Below are 21,323 nucleotides of genomic sequence, written 5' to 3' on the forward strand. Positions count from 1 at the left end.
ACGGTGGCTGCAATGATGGGCTCAAGTATAGCAGGGATTGTGGGGCTGGCACGAGATTAGGCAGTGTTTTGTTCTGCTGTGCATGGGAGAGTTATGAGTCAGAAATGACTCGACGGCAGTTAACAATGACAACAACAACACAATTTTATAATAAGTAATGGAATAAGAGAGGGAAAAAAAACAGATATTTGCTGGAAGCCTTCATATGTATATACAAAACAAGGATGAAATACTGAAAGCAATTACAGTCCTCACTTCTGCAACTGATCATGTAGTTGTAGCTGGTATTTAAAACCACCTTCTTTCACCACCTATTCTGTATTCCTTTTCCCCTTAGCAAGTACCTCAGCTGGTTGTGACTCTCTGCCTGGTGGAGTGACACAAACCTTCATTCTTGAAGGGTGTGGGCCATTAGTAGTGAAGTTAGAATTGAGTTGCTGTCGTTTTCACTGACTTTAATCACAGAACATAATAGTACTAAGAGATATCTTAAGGGGTCTCCTGTATTCCAGATGTATTCTTCCTTATTTCCATCATGTAATGTTTATTTTATTTCCCCTTGGTAATCACACCAGCCAATATAACTCTCTTTGCCTGTTGATCAGAGGCATGAAGAGCCCAAAGTGGCTGGGTGGCATTTTTAATTTCCAGTTCAAGGGAATCAGTGTTGTGTCTCCTAGAGACAGCATTCCTCCCTTTGGAACTAAGATCTCTAGAGCTACAGAGTATAGGGTCATAGGGAGAGGAAGCAACAATATTTCAAGTGACTCAGGAAGGGTAATAGTGAATAGTGCCACTCCCATTTACATTCCTTGATACCTGGAACCATGAATCCTGGCTATGGGGGAAGCAGGACCATATATTTGACACTGGTTTATAGCATGTATAGTCTCCTGAAGAACACTGTCCCAATACTACAAAGGACTGCCACCTAGCTGGCACAATAATTGTGCTTTCAGAAGGCCATTCCATCATTCTATCAAAGTGGCTACTTCAGGATGATAGAAACATAGTAAGACCAGTGAATTCTATGAGTTTGGGCCCATTGGTGCACTTAATTTTCTGTGAATTGGATTACTTGATCCAGGGCAAGGTTGTGTGGGATAGACAATGTTGTATGGGATACCATAATGGTGGAATGGTGGATAAGGCATTCTGTAAGTCCATGAATGATAGTTTTGGAAGAAGCATTGCATTCACTGAAGGTAAATTCATATCTAAAGTGTCTATCTTAGTAAGAACAAAATGCTGCCCTCTCCATGATGGAAGGTCCATGTAATCAATCTACAACCAGGTTGCTGGCTGATTACCTCTAGCCATGCGTGTCATGTTGGGGACTCAGTGTTAGTCTCTGCTGCTGACAGGTTGGGCATACAGCAGTGGCTACAGCCAAGTCAGCCTATGATTCCATGCATAACCTCAATCCATGCCACTGTGACCAATTTGTTCATGAGCCCATTAGGCAATGACAAGAGTGACAGGGGGAAGAGGTTCCATGTATCCACAGAACACACCATCCTATCTTGATCATTAAAATCCTCCTCTGCTGAAGTCACCTTTTGGTGAGTATTCATATGAGACTCAAATGTCTTCACTTCTTAGATCCATTCAGAAAGGTCTATCCACATGCTTCTTCCTCATACCTCCTTGTCATCAATTTTCCTAAAACATTCCTTCCAAGTACCTAACCATACAGCCAAACCACTGGCCACAGTCCCATGAATCAATATACAATGTACATCTGGCCATTACTACTTCCAAGCAAAATGAAGAACTAAGTGCACTGCTTGAAGTTCTGTTCATTGGGAGGATTTTGTTTCACCATTGTAATAGTTAAGGTTGTGTGTCAATTTGGCTGGGCCATGGTTTTGACTGGCTGGATGTAGTTAGTCCCCATGATGAAATTGGATGTGGTGTAATCACCTCCAAGGTGGAATCTGCTGTGAGCAGCTAATTGGTTGCCTTTGGGGTGTAGTCGGCTTCCAATACATAAGGAGAAGCTTTGAGAAATATTGCTAGCTTTTTGGCATATACAGATCCTGGATTTGGCTGAGTCTTTATCTCCAGTTCCTGGACTTGAACAAGGAGTCTGCTGTGTTGGCTGCCGATCTTGGGATTGTGCCATTTTACCTGATGATTTTGGGTTCATCAGCCTCAGCAGCCATCAGCTGCTTGAGTTAGAAGAAGCCTCCAGCTCCAGTGGGCCTGGGACAAGAGGCAGAGCTAAAGCCCAAGGTTGAGGAGCCTTCACCCAGCCCCTAGAGCTAACACTCTGAATTTAGAGATCTAGCCTTCTAAACTGTAAAATAATATATTCCTGTTTGTTAAAACCATCCATTTGTGGTATATCTGTTACAGCAGCCCTAGAGAACTAAGACGATTGTCTTTCAGGGAAGTCCCAGAAAGGGGCTATAGTGCTGCTGCTGTCCACTTCTGAGTGGTGCCTGCATATCACATAGAACTATCTGCATTCTAGGCACGAGCTTTCTCTTCCTCAGTGAACTGATCATAAGGAACTCCTCATAAGGCCATAGGTGTAGACTAGGAGGAGGAAAGTAATGTGACAAGAGTCAGGACTATGGGCATTTGAGCAACATTCTCATGTAATTTACTTATGCCTTCTGGTCCTGCTCAAGCCAGAGCCCATACATACCATTTCATTTAATGACAGAGTGCTGCGTACATGTTCAACTTTATGACTGTGGGTCAGACAACACCCAGTTCATGACGGGAAGCTCATTCTACATGGCAACTTTGTGGCTCATGGCAGGTGTTCAGTCTCTACTAAGGCCCAATAACAAGCAAAAAAGCTGCTTCTCAAACAAACAGTAGTTATCTGCAGAAGGTGGCAGGGCTTTGCTCCAAAATCCTAAGGGTCTGCACTGTGATTCATCAATGGGGTCTGCCAAAGACTCCAAATAGCATCTTTATCTGATATTGCCAGTTCAAGCACCATTGGATCAGCCAGATCATATGATTCAAGTGTTAGAGTGGCTTGCATAGCAATCTGAATTTATTGTAGAGTCTTTTCTTGTTCTGGGCCCCACTCAAAACTAGCAGCTTTTTGAGTCACTTGACAAATAGACTGGAGAAGCATAAGAAAATGAGGGATAAGTTGCTTCGAAAATCTGAAGTGGTTCACTAGGCATTGCACCTCCTTTTTAGTTGTAGGAGGGTCCAGATGAAACAACCTATCCTTCATTTTAGAATGAATAGCTCGACATGCTCCACTCTACTGGATCCCTAGAAATTTCACTGACATGGAAACCACCTGAATTTTTGTCAGATTAATTTCCCACCCTCTAGCATCAAATATCTAGAATACTACTAATTCTAGAATCATTGATGCTTCTTCCCTACTAGGTCCAGTCAGCGTAGTGTCATCAATGTAGTGGGCCATTGTGATGCCTTGTGGAAGGGAAAGGTAATCAAGATCCCATGGACTAAATTATGACATAAGCTGGAAAGTTCATGTATTTCTGAGGTAGGATGATGAAGATGTATTACTGGCTTTGCTAGCTGAAGGCAAGTTCCTTCTTCCTTCAAAACTAGAATGAAGAAAATGGCATTGGCCAGATCAGTAACTGCATATAAGGTACAAGGAAATATGTTTATTTGCTCCAGCAATGAAGCCACATCTGGAACAGCAGCTGCAATTAGAGTCAATCCCAGTAACAACTCCTTGGAAGGAAGGTTGGGCAATCTACTTCCATAGTGATACCACCTCAGAAACCCAAGGAGGGGTTGCTATGAGTCAAATCCAATTCCACAGCAGTGAGTTTGGTTTTTTTGGTTTTGGTTAAGTTTACAATATTCCACTGTCATTCTCCAAGATTCGTCTTTTATTATTATTATTATTATTATTATTATTATTATTATTAAATATATATGTAGGGAGATTTGTTTCAAGGTAATGGTTCATGCAGTTGTGGAAGCTGGTAAGTCCCAAATCTGTGGGATTAAGGGTCAGGCTGGAAGCTTCTCTTGACTCACATGGTTGCAGGAGCTGACAAACTCAAAAACTGGCAGGTCAGATGGCAGGCTGCTATCTCACGGGGTTGTGGAGACACCAAATCCCAAATACACAGATCACAATTTGATCTGCTGTTTTTGCATAGGCCAAAGAGATGAGTTGAATGGAGAAGTGGTAGGAATCTCCGCCTCAACATCCTTCAAGTTCTTGATGGTGGCACTAATCTCTGCAGTCCTTCCAGGGATGCAATATTGCTTTTGGTTTACTATTTTCCCAGGTCGGAGTAATTCTAATGGCTTCAACTTGGTTTTTCCTACCACAATAGCCCTTTTCCCCACATGTCAGGGATCCAGTGTGGGGATGTACCAATTTCTGAGTATATCTATTCCAATTATGTTTTCCGGATGTGGGGAAATCAATACAGGATAGGTTCAGGGATCCAATGGACCCACTGTGTGACAGATATGAGCTAAAAATCCACTAATAACCTGACCTCCATATGCCCCTACACTGACTGGTAGGCCACAGTGACATTTTGAGTGTCCTGAAATTAGTTTCAGTTCAGAGCCAGTGTTCAATAATCCTCCAAAAGTCTGATTATTTCCTTATCCCAATGATTAGTCACTTGTAAAAAGCCATAGATCCTTTTGGGGAAGGTTGGGAGGAAGATTAACAGTATAAATTTCTGACAGTGCTACTGGATCTTTCCTCAAGAGGAACCAGGTTCCCCTCCATTCAAGGGGTTGGACGAGGTTCAAGGGTTTCCTGAGTCTGAGAATTGGTTGAGGGGCCATGACTCTTTATTCTGGTGATTGAAGTTAGACTGTCAGTCAGTTGATTTAGATTTCTTCCACTTGCACAGATCAAATAAATATTTTTTACATTTCTCATTGATTTCACTCTTAGGGACACTATGACTAAGTAGACAACTCCATTAGTCCATATGAGTCAGACTATTCTTATTACTGCTTTGATTCTGCTGTCCATCACAGTAGCCACATCCACTTTGTCTTTGTCAGTTAAGTCCGCCACTTGGCCCCTACCACCGTGGGGTCCAATAAGCCTCATTGTAGTTAGGTGTCTTAGTTCAGTTAGGGCAGTTCCCACTGTCAAATCTGACTTACACAAAATAACAATCATGGCACTCTTGAAAGATCCTGGGGCTCCCTTCACAAGTTTGTTCCTCAGCTTTGTGGTATAAGCTGTTTTCTAGGCACTCTGTGGGTGGGTCTGTGGGTTTAACCTGATAAATTCACTGTAACATCTTGATTTCCCTAAGCCTTTGGATACCTTGTTCTACAGTATATCAAGGAAGTTCTGTCATTTCAAGTTGGTTTAGTGTAGACCACTGCTTTATCTATGCTTCAGTGAATCAACGAAATAATTAGATCTTTTCCTCAAGCTGAAACACTGAATAAAGAATCTGTGCTTAGTGGGCCCATATCAATAAATTCAGACTGATCTAACTTTATGTTCCTTGCATCATCATTCCACAACTTTAATAGCCATTTTTCACACATATTCCCCAGGTTTCTCTTTGTATATATTAAAGAAAAATCAAGCAGTTGTTTTGGAGTATTGTAAACCTCCTCCTTGGTCACACTATGTACTTCATCTCTTGTGATCTCTGGGACTTAAGTCTAGTTATAGGTCTAAAAGAAGAACCACTGTCAGTACCAAATGTCTTAGATTGAATTCTCTGGAGGAACAAAACCATAATATCTATATGTATGAAGAGAGAGAGAGAGGTAGAAAGAGAGAGGTAGAGAGGGAGAGATTGAGAGATTTATTTCAAGGAAATGGTTCATGCAGTTGTGGATACTGTTGTCTCAAATTAAATTAGTTAATCAGGTGTCAGGCAGGGAATGGTGAACCAAAAGTCAGCAGATCAAACAGCAGACTGCTAGCTCACATGCCTGTGGGAGCTGGTGAATCCCAAAGTCTGAAAATCAGTTTGTAGGCTGCTGGTTCATGTCCCAAGAACCAGAGGTCAAAAAGTGATGAGTTGGATGCAAAATCAAGAGAGTAAGAGCTTTACCAGAATATCCATGTATATTGGATGCAGGCCACACCCCTAGGGAAACTCCTTTTTCAACTGATTGGCTGCTCACATCAGATCACAAAAAAGGAAGAGGATTACATAATAGCTTCCAAACCAATGAAAATCATGATCCAGCCAGATGATACATAATTTTAGCCATCACAAGGTCTTATAAAGAAGACCTAATAACCTAATAACAACAACAATCCAGGATTTCTAGGAGCCATGGTGGTGCAATGGTTAAGTACTCAGTTGCTAGCCAAAATGTTGGTGGTTTGAACCAACCCCATGTCTCTGCAGGAGAAAGAACTGGTAATCTGTTCCCATAAAGATTACAACCTAGAAAATCCTATGGGGACATTTTAGTCTGTCACATAGAGTTGCTATGAGTCAAAATCAACTTAATAGCATCCAACAACAGATATATTAATAATATTCTGCATATAGAGTAAAAGTCAATGAAATATCATGTTAAAGACCTTGACATTATCATATGTCATAAAATGATAACTTCCCATTTTATATGGAAGAGATGCAAATAATAGAAACTAGACAAAATTTACTGGGAACTCTGGTGGTATACTGCCTAAGGCATTTGACTGCTAACCAGAAGGCTGGTGGTTCAAACTCTCTAGCCACTCCTTGGAAGGAAGTTTGGGCAATCTACTTCCATAGTGCTATCACCTTGGAAACCCCCCAAAATGGAATAAATATATTAATAATGAGGAATCATAAACTATTAGAAAAAAAGGGATAAAGTTATAAAAAGTATTTTTGAAGTTCTCAATCATATTCTTTTATTATGAAGGTTGGACAAAAGTGTATTTTATTTTCCTTTATTCATATGTTGTTAACATTACCATGGTGAGAGGTTGGGTACAAAATGGAAAATGAAGATCATTACTAGAAAAGAATATTACAATTTGAGAAAATAAAGGTCATGAGTGGGAGGAAATAATCAGCTGTGACACTGAAATGGCTGGACGCAGGGTGATCTATAATGTTTCTCACCAGCTCGCTAGGGGAGAGCCAGCTAAAGATGGAAATTAAACTGGCTTTGAAGATTGGTGGAAAAGCAGCAGCACCTTACATGGTTTGTATCAAAATAAGTGCATTAAATGGCAGGGCAACAGCTCTAGCACTAGAGAGAGACAAACACTTTCTAAATTTTTAAATTATGTGGAAGATAAATTAGGGACACTACTTGCTGTTAAATTTGATTATGAAACAGAATGTTTGTGAGAACACAGCAAAGAAATGGGTTGTGCCAAATGCCTGGTCAAGTCCTGTGGATCAAGCCACAACAAAGCCCTTCAGTTCTATTCCTGACAGGGATTTTTGACTGTGTGTCTAGAACGAGGGAGGCATTTTGGACAGAACTTCTCTGGATGACCTTATCAGCAAGATGAAGAAATTAGAGCTGGATAGCACATGGATTCACAGTTGTTTGAATAACTCTTTGTTTTGGTTTTCTGGTGAATGTTCGACAAATAGGGTTTTATTCTCTTACAGTTTAGGAGGCTAGAAGTCCAAGTTCAAAGTGCCAGCTTTAGGGGCTGGATAAAAGCCCCTCAACCTTGGGCTTCAGCTCTGCCTCTTGCTCCAGGCCCTCTGGAGCTGGAGGTATCTCTTCACTCAGGCAGCCGCTGGCTGCTGAGGCTGACAAACTCAAGGTCAACAGGCAAAATGGCATAGTCCCAAGGTTATCAAGCAACATGGCAGACCACTAGTTCAAGTCCAGAAACAGCCCCAAGATAGGCAGACAACATGGTAGACCACTGATGACTTGGCCAAATGAAGGAACCAGATGTACCAAGAAGCTCAAGACATTTCTCAAAGCTCCTTCTTATACACTGGAAGCAGACCACATCCTTAAGGCAGCTACTCAGTTGCTCACGATAAATTCCACCATGGAATTGATTATTAGTCTCATCATGGGGAATAACTACATCCAGCTGCCCAGTCACTCAAAACCAGGTCAGCCAAGTTAACATATAGCCTTAACTACCACACTCCTCTGTGAAGACTTTAGCCTCTGGTTCACTGTCCATCTCTCTGTTGCTTTTCCAGTACAAATCTTGGTGACACTATTATCTGTGAGGGGCTTATCCAATACAACATCAAGGGGAGTTCTCAGCTCTTTATCACCTTATCTTCTCCCACAATGCACCTTCCTCCTGCTTGGCCACCATTCCCTTTACTTCTGGATCTTGTTATCACCAGTTACTGCAACCTCTCTACAAGCTCAGTGATAAGTGTCTTCCTCTCCAATCAACCCTTCTTTCTTTCTAGCTTCTTCTCTCTTCTACTCTAACTTGAACCACTGATACATTCATTCAGGATTTTACTCCATCAAGCTCACTTTCTCTCCCTAACATTCTCCCTTTCATCTCCCACCTTCCAAAAATCAAAAAACAAACTAAATGCCACCGAGTTAATTCCAACTCATAGCAACCTTATAGGACAGAGTAGAACTACTCCATAGGATTTCCAAGGCTATAGGCTATAATGGAAGCAGATTGCCACACTTTTCTTCAGAGGAGTGACTTGTGGGTTTGAACCACTGACCTTTCAGTTAACAGTCGAGTCCTATGCCACAAGGACTCCTTTTCACCTTAACATCTATAGTCAATGATAATTACCCCCTTGAATACTCCATCAACTTCTCTTTCTTCATTATACTCCTCAGACCCAAAAAGTAATGGTTAATTTTATGTGTCAAATTGGCTAGGCTATGGTTCCCAGTGATTTGGCCAAACACTAGTTGTTATTATGTAATGTAATGTAATGTAATGGTAGGTAATGTGATGTAATCACCTTTCATAATGTAATCTAATGTAATGCAATCTCCTTTCATACAGTAATCTAATCTAATATAATCAATCGTCTGAAAAGAGAGTTTCCTTAGGGTGTGTTCTGGCTCTAGAATAGAAATAGATATTTTGGCAGAACTTTATTCTGCACTCTTCCCATTGCCTGACCTACAGGTTTTGGAATGCAAACTGCAGAAGTCTTCAGTTTGTCATTAGACCTATGGATTCTGGACTTGCCAGCCCCACAATCACATCACTGGCTCTGTTTCTCTAGAGAGCCCTGACTTAGATACCAACCTTAGTTAGACCCAGCTCTCCACCTACTCCACGTCTTCCTTCGCTGGAGAAAAATCGCAGGCCCAACTTATGGGTGTCAATTTAAACTCATGCTAACTAGCTTCAAGTGGGGTCAGACTCTATTTTCTAGTCCTCCCCCAGAAAACTGTTTTATACCTACAGCACTCCTCAAACTTCCAGAAGTCCCTCCTTCTTTCTCAGTTTCATCTGATGAAGTATCTTCCTGTCTCTGAGGAAAGAGAGGCAAACATTTGCCTACTTATATGCATCCTGTCTATGCATGCTGTCTTCTCTCCTGTCACTGAGGAAGCATACCTATGTCTCTGGCCAAGACCCATTCCTGCATTGTGAACTGGATCTGTCCCTTCTTTCCTATAAAAGGTTGCCCTTCTCTGGGCAGGAACTTTCTTCTGTGGGCTGGAAGCTATGGAAAAGTGAATACATCACCTTTGATGGTGCTGGACAGCTCCCACTAGCAGATTTCCTTGCCCTGGGGATAGTCATACATTTTGGACCTAGTGGAGACCATAGCTGTTCTCAGCTGTTTAGGTTTTGAACAGCTCTTTTCTGCATTGGAAAGCAGACTAATGGTGAAGACTATGGTAACGTGCTTCTGGCTGTCAGTTATATGAGCTCCAGTGGTCTTACAATCCTGGCATTTAGGAAACATTAATGGAATAAGTGCCTGCTAGCAGTTTCAGAGGGCTGGTGCATCAGTGCTTTCTGACTTCTACGAAGCCACTCACTGCCAATCACCAAATTCTCACCTCTCTCACTTCCCTCCCCTCTTGAGGAATAACCATGAGGTCAGTGCAATATGGGAAGCCCACTGGAGTTCTCACCCACCTTCTAGGATGTGTTTGGCTGTCTGCACACAGCGAAGGGCTGGGGAGACGAAGACGGAGGTGATTCTGATGCCACTGTCCAGTAGAGCTTCCCCTGGAAAACAGCAGGTGGAAAATGTCCTCCTCACAATTCTAGCCTAAGACACTTCACTGCTAACCAGAAGGCTGGCAGTTCAAACCTACCAGCCACTCCTCGGAAGGAAGGTTGGGCAATCTACTTCCAAAGTGATACTGCCTCAGAAACCCAAGGAGGGGTCACTATGAGTTGGATCCGACTTGACAGCAGTGAGTTTGGTTTGGTTTTTATAGATGGCTATGACTTGCTACCTGTGGTAAGCAGTATCCTAAAATGGCTCCAAGATTTCCACCCTCTGGTGTACATGCCCTATATAATCCCTTTGAGTGTGGGAAGAACTGTGACTATGACCAGATATCAGTCCTATGACTATGTCACTTTATATAGCAAAAAGGAGATTATCCTGGGGGGGGGGCTGACCTATTCAGGTGAGCCCAGTGAAAACAAAGATTTTCTCCAGCTTGTCACAGAAAAGAATTCAGAGATATTAGAAGCAAGTGTATAAGAAATTCTCCATCGCTGGCTTCAAAAATGGAGGGGACATCATGGCAAGGAATGTAGGAGGCTTCTAGGAACTGAGAGCACCCCAGGCTGACAGTCAGCAAGGAAATGAGGACCTCAGTTCTACAAGCCCACAAAACTGAATTTGGCCAACAACATGAGTAAGTTTGGGACTATTTCCTCCCCAGATGAGATCTCAGCCTAGCTGACACCATGATACCAGCCTTGTGAGACCCTGAGCAGAGGATCAGCCATACCGTGCCAAGTCTTCTGACCAACAAAACTGTGAACTAACAAATGGGTCTTGTCTTAAGTTTGAAGTCATTTGTTATGCAGCAATAGAACCCACTACGTGGGCCTCATGGAAGGACAACCCTATAAACCCCATTTCCTCTTGCAGTGTTAAAGAAGCTGATCTCCCCTTCTTTGGGGCAGAAAAAGAATCTCTGCAGAGCAAAACTACTTGGTATTGCAAGCCAGTGAAGCTTTATTGGAGGCTGACAATGGCTTACACACACATGCATTCACAAACACTCTCAAACACAGGTCTCCCCTGATTTTCAAAAATTTGTTTTATGCCATTTTGCTTTCACAGAAAAACTATACCAGTACCTGTTTTTGTTAACCAAAATAGATCTGAAGAGGAATTGTGTGCTTACTAAAAAAGGGAAAAGCAAAACTAGCATTCAGCTTTTGGTTTGCAGTGAGCCATTAAAGACATAGCATGCATCCTGGGCAGTGAGAGTGGCATCATGAATTTCCTTTTCTAGGAACTACACTGTGCATGGGAGCTCTTGTGGCATAGTGGCTAAGACATTTGACTGCTAACCAGAAGGCTGGCGGTTCATAACCCACAAGCCACTCCTCAGAAGGGAGGTTGGGCAATCTAATTCTGTAGTGATACTGTCCTGGAAACCCAAGGAAGAGTCGCTAGGAGTTGAATCTGACTCAACGGCAGTGAGTGACACTGTACATACATTATTTCTACTTTATGTAGGCTGTGTATTTATCATATAATTCCTGATTTTACTATATGTTAGTGTTATTTTAGTTTTATGTGCTATTTGGTATGATTTAGTAGGTTAATTTTTGGGTTTGCAAATGCTTTAAAATTTTTCCCAACGATAACTGTTTCTTTGGCTTATGTCATTACATATGAACATTCTACTTTCAGATAGCAGGGAAAACCTATATACACACACACATACACAGATGTGCCAGCAACCTCATCTAAGTATAAAACACATTACAGGCACATTACAGATGGTGTCTACATACAGGCACATATGGTATTCAAGCACACATGCCCACACACATGCACACTCACACAAACACAACATACACACCACAGGTGCTATGGTAGAAGGAGCCTTGGCAGAGATTTGTGGGACTGGTTCACACCAATCTGTGAGAAAGCCAACTCTGTCTCTGTCTTCCCAACTCTGCACTCAGTGACCTCATACCCACAGATCAGCCACAGATCAGTCACAGAGTGAGCATATCGTTATACCACTGAAATCAACAAATGCCACAGATCAGGGCTTCCTTATTCTTCCCAGAGAGCTGATTGTTAAACACTGACCAGAATGCCATTGGGTGAGGAGCCAGGACAGCCAGGTTCTATTCTAGTCAGTTTCTATGTGACTTGGGAAGTTCCTTTGCCTCTCTGCATTCCAGTCTCTTAATGAATTATATGAAGATCAGATGAACTCTATGGTCTCTCTTTTCCAAAAATTCAGTTATGTGGGACCAAAGCCCCAGGCATAACACAAACAACCAAAATGGCATATTTTGAGATAAAATCTATGAAAGGACTTGCTTTTTAAAATTGTTTCAAACAATATCATTAGTATACACAGTGATTGTTGGTTTTTCTTCCCTTGTCTCATTCTTCCAATGTCTATCTTCCATTTACAGTCTCATTCTTTCCATCTTCCCTAACTATCCATTCCTGGTTCAAATCTCTGCACTTACATTTACTAGCTGTGTAACTTGGATGAGTTGCTTAACCTCTCTGTGCCCCAGCTCCCTCATAAGAAGAGTGGCAGTAATGCTAATGCTGACTGTCTTAGTTATCTAGTGCTGCTATAACAGAAATACCACAACTGGGTATCTTTAACAAACAAAAAATTATTTTCTCACAGCTTAGGGGTCTAGAAGTCTGAATTCAGAATTAGAGAAGGCTTTCTTTGTCGGCTTTGGAGGAAGTTCTTTGTCTCTTTTGCTTCTGCTTCCCGGTTCTTCGGACATCTCCTTGTGTCTTGGCATCTATCTGCTTCCTACTTTGCCTGTTTGATATCTTTTATTTCTCAAAAGAGATTGACTCAAGATACACCCTACACTGATCCTGCCTCATTAATACAACAAAGACAATCCATTCCCAAATGGTATTATAACCACAGACATAAAACAAAACAAAACAAAACAAAAAAAAAAACCCTCACTGCTGTCGAGTTGGATCCGACTCATAGCAACCCCTCCTTGGGTTTCTGAGGTGGTATCACTACAGAAGTAAATTGCTCAACCTTCTTTCCAAGGAGTGGCTGATAGATCTGAACTGCCAGTCTTCTGGTTAGCAGTCAAATGCCTTAGGCACTATGCCACCAGAGCTCCCAACCACAGACATAGACATTAGGATTTACAACACATATTTTTTTGGGACACAATTCAATCCATAACACTAACCTCAAAAGACACACAGTAAGGGCTCAATAGACATTAGCTATAATGATTGTTGAGGAGCTCTGGTGGTGTAGTGGTTAAAGCATTTGGCTGCTAATCAAAAGGTCAGTGGTCAGAACCCATCAGCACTCTGTGGGAGGAAGATGAGTCAATCTGCTTCCTTAAAGATTTACAACTTTGGAAACCCAGTGGGGGTAGCTATGAATTAGAATCAACTCAATAGCAGTGAGTTTTTTTTTTTTTTTTTTTCCATGATCATTGTTATTATTACTGTTACCATCCCTACTACTAGCATGATCCTCAAACATACCTGCAAGTCTGGATTGGAAAATTCCACATGATGATAATGGTGGATCATTTTCAAAATCTTTGATACCATTTCTCCGTCTGGGAAGACTGCAAGGGAAGTTCAGGTCTGGTCTGTAGTATTTTCCTAAAGCATAAAGAAGCATTAAATGCTCACTTTTATCGAGTTAGTACATATTTTTTCCCACAAAACTCCCAACATCAAGACCCACATTACAAGTATGTTTACTACTTATTGTCACCTGCATTTTTTTTGGGGGGGGGGAGGTGCTTTCTGATGTGGACTCAATTTAAGGAGAAAATTCTGCCTGCTGTGCATGCAATATTTATTCATATACAGAAAACTTATGTTTAGATCTCAAGAACCATGATATCCCTTTGGTCCTCCCATAAGCCCATAAAATTTACTCAAATGATTTTCCTGATAAAGAACTGAATTTCTATCAGAGACCAAGTGTCTTCCATTATTGATTTAACTTGCTAAGAATATCAAGTTGGCATCAATTAATTAGGTGAAATTTGACTCCTCCGCATAGCTTTAAGTGTATCCTATTGCTCGGGGGATTGGAATGCATATGGCTAGGTATGCCCTTGCTTTATGCATAATTCAGTCAATTGCTTGGACTAAAATCAGGTGGATTCACCATGAGGGGTCACTTTGGCTTTGACCTTGGGCTCTAAGATCTGACAAATGCACTGCCATTGAGTCAGATCTGACTCATAGCAATCCCTTCTTGGGTTTCTGAGGTGGTGTCATTACAGAAGTAGATTACCCCATCTTCCTTCCGAGGAGTGGCTGGTGGGCTTGAACCACCAGCCTTCTGGTTAGCAGTCAGATGACTTAGGCAGTACGCCATGACAGGTGGGGCACAAATCCTAGTGCCACCAGTCACTAGTTGTGTGACTGGAGGTAAATGACTCAATCTCTTATCAGAGAAAAGGGGAAACCGATAGAGTTGTTGTGATGAACTAATGAGATAATTCTAACAGCACAGCCTGGCACAGAGAGTTGTTGTAGTTTTAGTTGTCAATGAAACCTTGCCTGGTTCTGTGTCATCTTCATGACTGTTGGTAAGTTTGAGGTCATTGTTGTGTCTTTTGTGTCACTCCATCTCACTGAGTTTCTCCATCTTCACCTACTTTACCAACCATGATGTCATTTGCTAGTGATTTGACATTCCTGGCATCCAAATAAGCAAGATGAAGTCTTGCCACCCTCACTTCTAAGGAGCATTGTGATTGCAGAGAATAACCTGCCTCATTAACACAGCAAAGAGTAAGTGTTCAATAAGTGGGATCTGCTCATTATCATAGTTGTCATTACATAGAGTACTCTGCCGCACCAAGCTCTCCAGCACTCACTGGTTTGCCTTTGCATTCTCAAACGTGACCCCCAATGGGTTCCAGAAGCCAAGTAGACTTTCCTAAGACCTACTACATGGCAAGAACCAAAACTAAAACCACTGCTGTCAAGTTGATTCCTACCATAGTGACCCTGTAAGACCGAGTAAAACTGCCCCACAGGGTTTCCAAAGCTCTAATCTTTACAGAAGCAGACTGCTGCATCTTTCTCCTGTGGAGCAGCTGGTAGATTTGAACTGGAGACATTTTGGTTAGCAGTCAAGCACTATAACTCCTGGGCCACCAGTAGCCCCCTTTAATTTGAGAGACAGGAAGCTATTTGCTTTGCATGCCTTTTTTTCCACTGCCATGCAAAATTTTTCTGAAAGCTACTACCCTGGAGTTTCCATTGGCAGAGACTTTTATTTGAATCATAAACTTTAAGGGAATTTACTAAATGATAAAACAGTAACCAGGACCTCTGGTGGTGTAAGGGTTAAAGCATTCGGCTGCTAACCAAAATGTTGGTGGTTTGAACCCACCAGCTGCTCTGTGGGAGAGAGATGAGGCAGTCTGCTTCCATAAAGATTTACAGCCTTGGAAGCTCTATGAGGCAGTTTTACTCTGTCCTTTAGGGTTGCTATGAGTCAGAATTGACTCAATGGCAGTGGATTTGATGTGGTTAAAGGGGTAGCCAGGAAAGGAGGCCTTTTTTTTTTTTTTTGGTTTGTGTATTAAAGTAAATCCATCAGTTTCATCATATTCACAAGTGTGTCTATAATCCAAGACTATTTATACTTGAGAGCTCCTCTGTTCCCCTGTAATGGAACAGACTCCAGGCACCAGTAGAAAGAAATAAGGAGCTGTCTGGGAGATTTCTGGATGGATGACCACTTCTTAGACAAGTACACACACAAACAAAGTGCCACAGGAGCTAAAGCAGCCCTCTGCTCGGTCCTCCACTCCTGCAATACCTGTACCGCACAAGGCCATATGGTTGCCTTTGTCCCTTCAATGCTGCTCATACCCCAAGTTTTCTAACAGCACATAACCTGAAATTCATCAAGTGATGCTACTTGCCCACTGTTCACTAATTTCCTGGTAGGCAAAGATGTCATAAATTAAGCCCATGAAATGAATTCCCTGCAAGTCTGGCACTAATGCAGCAAAGAGGTAGCTTCCTTATACAGCACTCATCACAGCTGATCCAGGGGTATGTCTCTGAGCCATGTGTGCAGAAACTGACTGGATTGATCATGGAACTGTACTCTTGGTACACTTGTAGTGGCTCCCTCAGAGCCCAGACAATAAGAAAAAGCAGTAGCTTTCTGGATTTGGCCACTATACGGAGACAGGGTAGGTAGACCTCCATGTTTGTTGGCAATTTTATTCTTGGGGATGTCAGAGAGAAATATACACTGTTTTCCCCCAAGAAATAAGAAAAACCTCTCTTATCTTCCATATTAGTCCAGGTTGGGGCTGTCTCCTGATGTGGTCCTGGACCTGTAGATGATGGACTGACTGCTCAGCTTCTGGGACTGGTTGGGGTTTGTTGGGCTCCTGGAAGGATCCCAGAGGGGCTCAGTTAGCCCAGCAACTATGAATTGATCTTATTACTATGCTCAATACCTTCATCTATGTAATTAGACAATGCTTAGAAATTACGGCACTATAGACTTCATTAGGGGAGATGGTCTAATACAGACATTGGACATCTGTACAGAAATTGGCTTGTGGAATTGTATTTACAACAAACACTATCCTTAGTCCTTGGCATCCAGAGGGGCAAAGTTGGGGTAAGCAAGAGATGAATTCAAGAATATGGCCATCTATTAAGTAGCATAGCCAGATATTTTAGGGAAATGACTAAGACACTTAAGATTAGCTTGTTGATATTGTTAGACAGGGTATGTGTGTTCAGCTGTAGGGCTCAGAGACCACAGGTCAGGGTGGCTTGCTCTAACGTCAGTGCTGTATCCACTAACCAAATACTGTACATATACTCCCAGGGTAAAGAGCACTATCTATGCAATCATACTACCTGACAGGCTAATTATTTATAAACATTCTCTCATCTTCCAAAAAGTATTTGAGGGAAGATACTAACATACAACATACACTCGAATGAACATGTATAAAACTTATGGAGAAAGATGGAACATGTATTACCAGTCACTGTCAAATTGACTCTGATTCATGGTGAGGCCATGTGATTTGTCAGGGTAGAACTGTGCTCCACAGGGTTTTCAATGGCAGATTTTTTGGAAGTAGATGGCTAGGGCTTTATTCCAAGGCTCTCTTGATTGGATTTGAAACTTCAACCTCTAATGTGCTTGGCTGCTAATCATTTGCATCACCCTGGGACTCTGGAGCATACACACATTCCTTATTTATAATCTACACATAGTCTTTCTAAAGGATGGTGCCACAGGGCATCTGGTGCCATGCTAAGGAAATCTCAAAAGTAATCACTTTGCTAGATCAATCTTGTCCTGTGTTTAGAGTCTGTCTGGACTGTACCTACCATCGGGAGTAGAACATTGTTGTAGCCACAACTTCCCAAAGATCTGATCCACTCTCTCTCCATGGCGTACCACCAAAACACTTCTTCTCAAGATTGTGGCCTGGGGGAATGGAAAGAAAGGCATGTGAAATTTAACATCATAATGACTAGGCTTGAACTTCCTCTGGCATGAACTCCATAGAACAATGCTGTCCACCCAGCATAGCATCCTTAGTGAGTTGTCTCTGCTTGAGAATGAATGTCCTGTGACTGCAAGACCCAAAGTGTTCCTGACTCGGTGCTGCCACCTGGGGAGCACTCAAAAAATATTGAAGAGCTCTGATTAGGTTGTGCCCTTACGTAATTAAAGTTCTTAGGTGCACCAATGTTCATTGCAGCACTGTTCTCAATAGGCAAAATGTGGAGACAAATGTCCATCAACAGACAAATGAGTAAACAAAATGTGGTGTGCACTAATCGGATATTACTGAGACATACAGGGAAATGAAGTCTTGATATGTTACAACACAGATGAACCTTGAAAACATATGCTTAGTGAAATAAATCAGTCACAAAAGGTCAAATATTATATGATCCCAGGTATATAAAATAAGCAAATGTATAGAGACCAAAGTTTATTAATGGTTACCTGGAGCGGGAGGGACAGGGGTAGGGGAAGTCTTAGCTTGGGGGGCACTGAGGTGCTATTGGTAGTGGTGGAATAATTGGAAAGGGATAGTGTGATGGTTGCACAACCTATGAATGTAATCAATGTCACTGAGTTGCACTTGTGAAAAATGTTGAACTGGCAAATGTTTTGTTATAAGTATTTTTACTACAGTAAAACAAACAAAAGGTTATATACATAGACAGTTTTTTTCCCCACTAATCAATTCCCTTATCAACAATGAAAAGGTAAACCAGTAAGCTTTTGGACATCCAACTACATTTTGATAGGTACATAAAATGTGGTGTTTGAGGCCCTATTAGAATATATGATGTCTCCCTGTATGTGGTTTCTCATGGCCGGGGTATCGGGTCAAGGCAAAGTGAATATTATGGTTATCTCTCCTTGGGGGATGGTAGATGTTCAGCTCTGGATGCAAACCCCCTCCTTCTAGGGCAGAGCTTTGAAGAAAGGGTTTGTCTTACAATTTTGAAGCATGGTTGAGTAGGGATTACCTGTGCTGACACTAAGATGCTTGGCTTTCTTTCTGAGAATGAATGCTAAAAGATCCTATCCATTCCCCTGTCAAGGGCTGATCTGCAAGCAGGTTGCAGAATACAAACACACAGGCCAGACCTACTGCCCTAGTGGGTGGCAGTTATTATTAATGCACTGGACCAAGGGTTTGGATTTGGGACATTTTCTTCCCTGGAAGAGCCCAAAGCATTTGAGCTTTGAAACGTAGAGCCTTGCCTTAGGGGTATTATTAGAGTAAGGTGAAAGTTTTAGGGGAGTGGAAGAGGCTAACCTCTGGGGCTTTACAGAGCAAGGTAGGCTGAATTGACTTTGTAGAGGCAGTATGAGGTTCAAATGACCACAAACTGGGTGGCTCAAAACAATAGACATTTATGCTCTTGTAGTTCTGGAGGCCAGAGGTTCAAACTCAAGATGTCAACAGGTTCATGCTCCCTCTGAAGGCTCTAGGAAAGAATGCAATCGTTGCCTTTTCTGGATTCTAGTGGCTCCAGGCATTTCTTGGCTCATGGGTGTACCACTCCAATCTCTGTCTTTGTTGTCACATTGCTTCCTTTTCTGTGTGTGTCAAATCTCCTTCTGTTTTTCTGTCTCCCTCTTATTAGGACACTAGTGAAGGCATTTAAGACCCACCCAGATAATCCAGGAAAATCTCCCCATCCCACATCTGCAAAGACCCTATTTCCTCATTAGGTCACATTCACAGATTCCAGGGATTGGGACATGATATCTTGTGTGTGTGTGTGTGTGTGGGGGGCATCATTCAGCTAACTACAGGTGTGTCATACCACATCTGTTACCACAGTTTCCTTTTCTCCCGATATAGAAGGGGTGAAGTTGGAGCAAATGAGGAAGGTTCCGTTCACAGGGACGTGTATGTTAGGTTTCCATGCATTTAAACCACCAGAGAGTGTAGCTATACCTAACAAGCTGTGTCTGCCATGCAGTTCAGATGAAAATGTGCCTACACTTAGCTTACTTAAAAAGAAAAAAATAAAATAAATTGTTACCTGCAAAGCCAGCACACTACTAATAGTCCTGGGTGTTTGTGGAGGATGAAACTCTCCATTCCATCTGTTGCTGGCTTCACCATCCTTTCTGGTATTCAGGTCCATGGCTAGACTGAAGGTGTACGTCCTGGGGAAACAAACAGATGTTGTAAGCAGAGAGGCAATTACATCAGGAGCAATGGAATGTTCCTTAGCCACAAAGAACTGATACATGTTACAACACGGATGGACCTTGAAAACATTATGTTGAGTGAAATAGGTCAGTCACAAAAGGACAAATACTATATGATTTCACTTATATGAAATATCTAGAATAGGCAAATGCATAAAGATCAGAGTTTGTTACTGGTTACCAGGGGTGGAGGTGGAGCAAACAGTTGAGCACTCGGCTGCTAACTGAAAAGTTAGGTGTTTAGACCTTCCCAGTGGCTCTGCAGGGGAAGACCTGTGATTTACTCCTGTGACAATTATAGACAAGAAAATCCTTTGGGGCAGTTCCACCATTTTATCACATGGGGTTGCGATGAGTCAAAATCAACTCTACAGCACCTAACAACAACCATTGGGGCAAGAGTGAGGAGAGAAAGGGGAGGCATTCCTTAGGGGGCACTGAGTTTCTGCTAATGGTGGTGGATAATTTGGAAAAGGATAGTGATAATGATTGCATAATACGATGAGCATAATCAGTGTCACTGAATTGTACATGTGAAAATTGTTGAACTGGCAAATGTTTTGTTATATACAGGTAGTCCCTGGCTTTCAACATTTTCAAGTTGTGACAACTACACTTATGATCATCCAATTTTTTTTTTGTACATGTTATCATTAGTAATAGGTACTGAGTACAGTGTTGCAGCAGTGTATAACTTACTGATGTTATTATTCTCATGCCAACCCCCAATGACAAATATAGATTGGATTTCTAAAGTCACTGAAAATAAAAGGTGATAAAAATGAAAAGTATAAAAATAAAAAGAGGTATTCAATTTCCATCAGAACCAACTTACAACACAGTCATCAGAACAGAGCCCTGTTGTAAAGCAGGGACTACCTGCATATTTTACCACAATGAAAATTAAACAATAACATTATAGTCTAGTCTAGTCTAGTAGAACACCCCTCCTAGGGTTTTCAAGTCAGTATCTCTACGGAAGTAGATCGCCCAGTCTTCCTTCCGAGGAGTGGCTGGTGGGTTTGAACTGCCAGCCTTCTGGTTAGCATTCAATGCCTTAGGCACTATGCACCAGAGCTCCCAGTAGAAGATAATGAGTAATTTGGATAAGGAGTGAAGTGGGGCCATGTCATTGTTGTTGTTATGTGGCATTGAGTCGGACCCGACTCATAGCGACCCCTCCTTGGGTTTCTGAGGCAGTATCACTACAGAAGTAGATTGCCCAGCCTTCCTTCCGAGGAGTGGTTGGTGGGTTTGAATGGCCAGCCTTCTGGTTAGCAGTCAAGTGTCTTAGGGACTACACTACCAAAGCTCCTTGTGGGGCCAATGAGGTATGTGAAAGACAGGGAAAGCTGGTAGCTTCCAAAGATGGTTGATCCTGGTGAGGTGGAAGATTTGATGGTATTAAGGCGTATGCATATTTTCATCAACATAGATGCAATACATAGTATATACATATATATAGTAATGCATTGTTGTTAGTTGCCACTGAGTTGGCTCTTACTCATGATGATCTTATGTATACGAAAACCAAACCAAAATCACTGCCATTGCATAGATTA

General features: G+C 41.9%; 1 protein-coding gene across 1 annotated transcript in view; it reads right to left on the minus strand.

The window, feature by feature from the left end:
* The window catches only part of UBASH3A (ubiquitin associated and SH3 domain containing A), a 70,184-nt gene that overhangs the window by 9,407 nt on the left and 39,454 nt on the right, over nt 1-21,323 (minus strand). Inside the window, exons 7-10 of the mRNA XM_007947274.1 lie at nt 19,590-19,716; nt 17,400-17,499; nt 13,539-13,661; nt 9,971-10,063 (exon numbers count right to left, since the gene is read on the minus strand). Coding sequence (XP_007945465.1) covers nt 9,971-10,063; nt 13,539-13,661; nt 17,400-17,499; nt 19,590-19,716 — 443 coding nt within the window. The remainder of the gene's footprint in view (nt 1-9,970; nt 10,064-13,538; nt 13,662-17,399; nt 17,500-19,589; nt 19,717-21,323) is intronic.

This window comes from Orycteropus afer, unplaced genomic scaffold (genome assembly GCF_000298275.1).
Source record: "Orycteropus afer afer isolate SDZICR_OR568_19922 unplaced genomic scaffold, OryAfe1.0 scaffold00179, whole genome shotgun sequence".
Lineage (NCBI taxonomy): Eukaryota > Metazoa > Chordata > Mammalia > Tubulidentata > Orycteropodidae > Orycteropus > Orycteropus afer.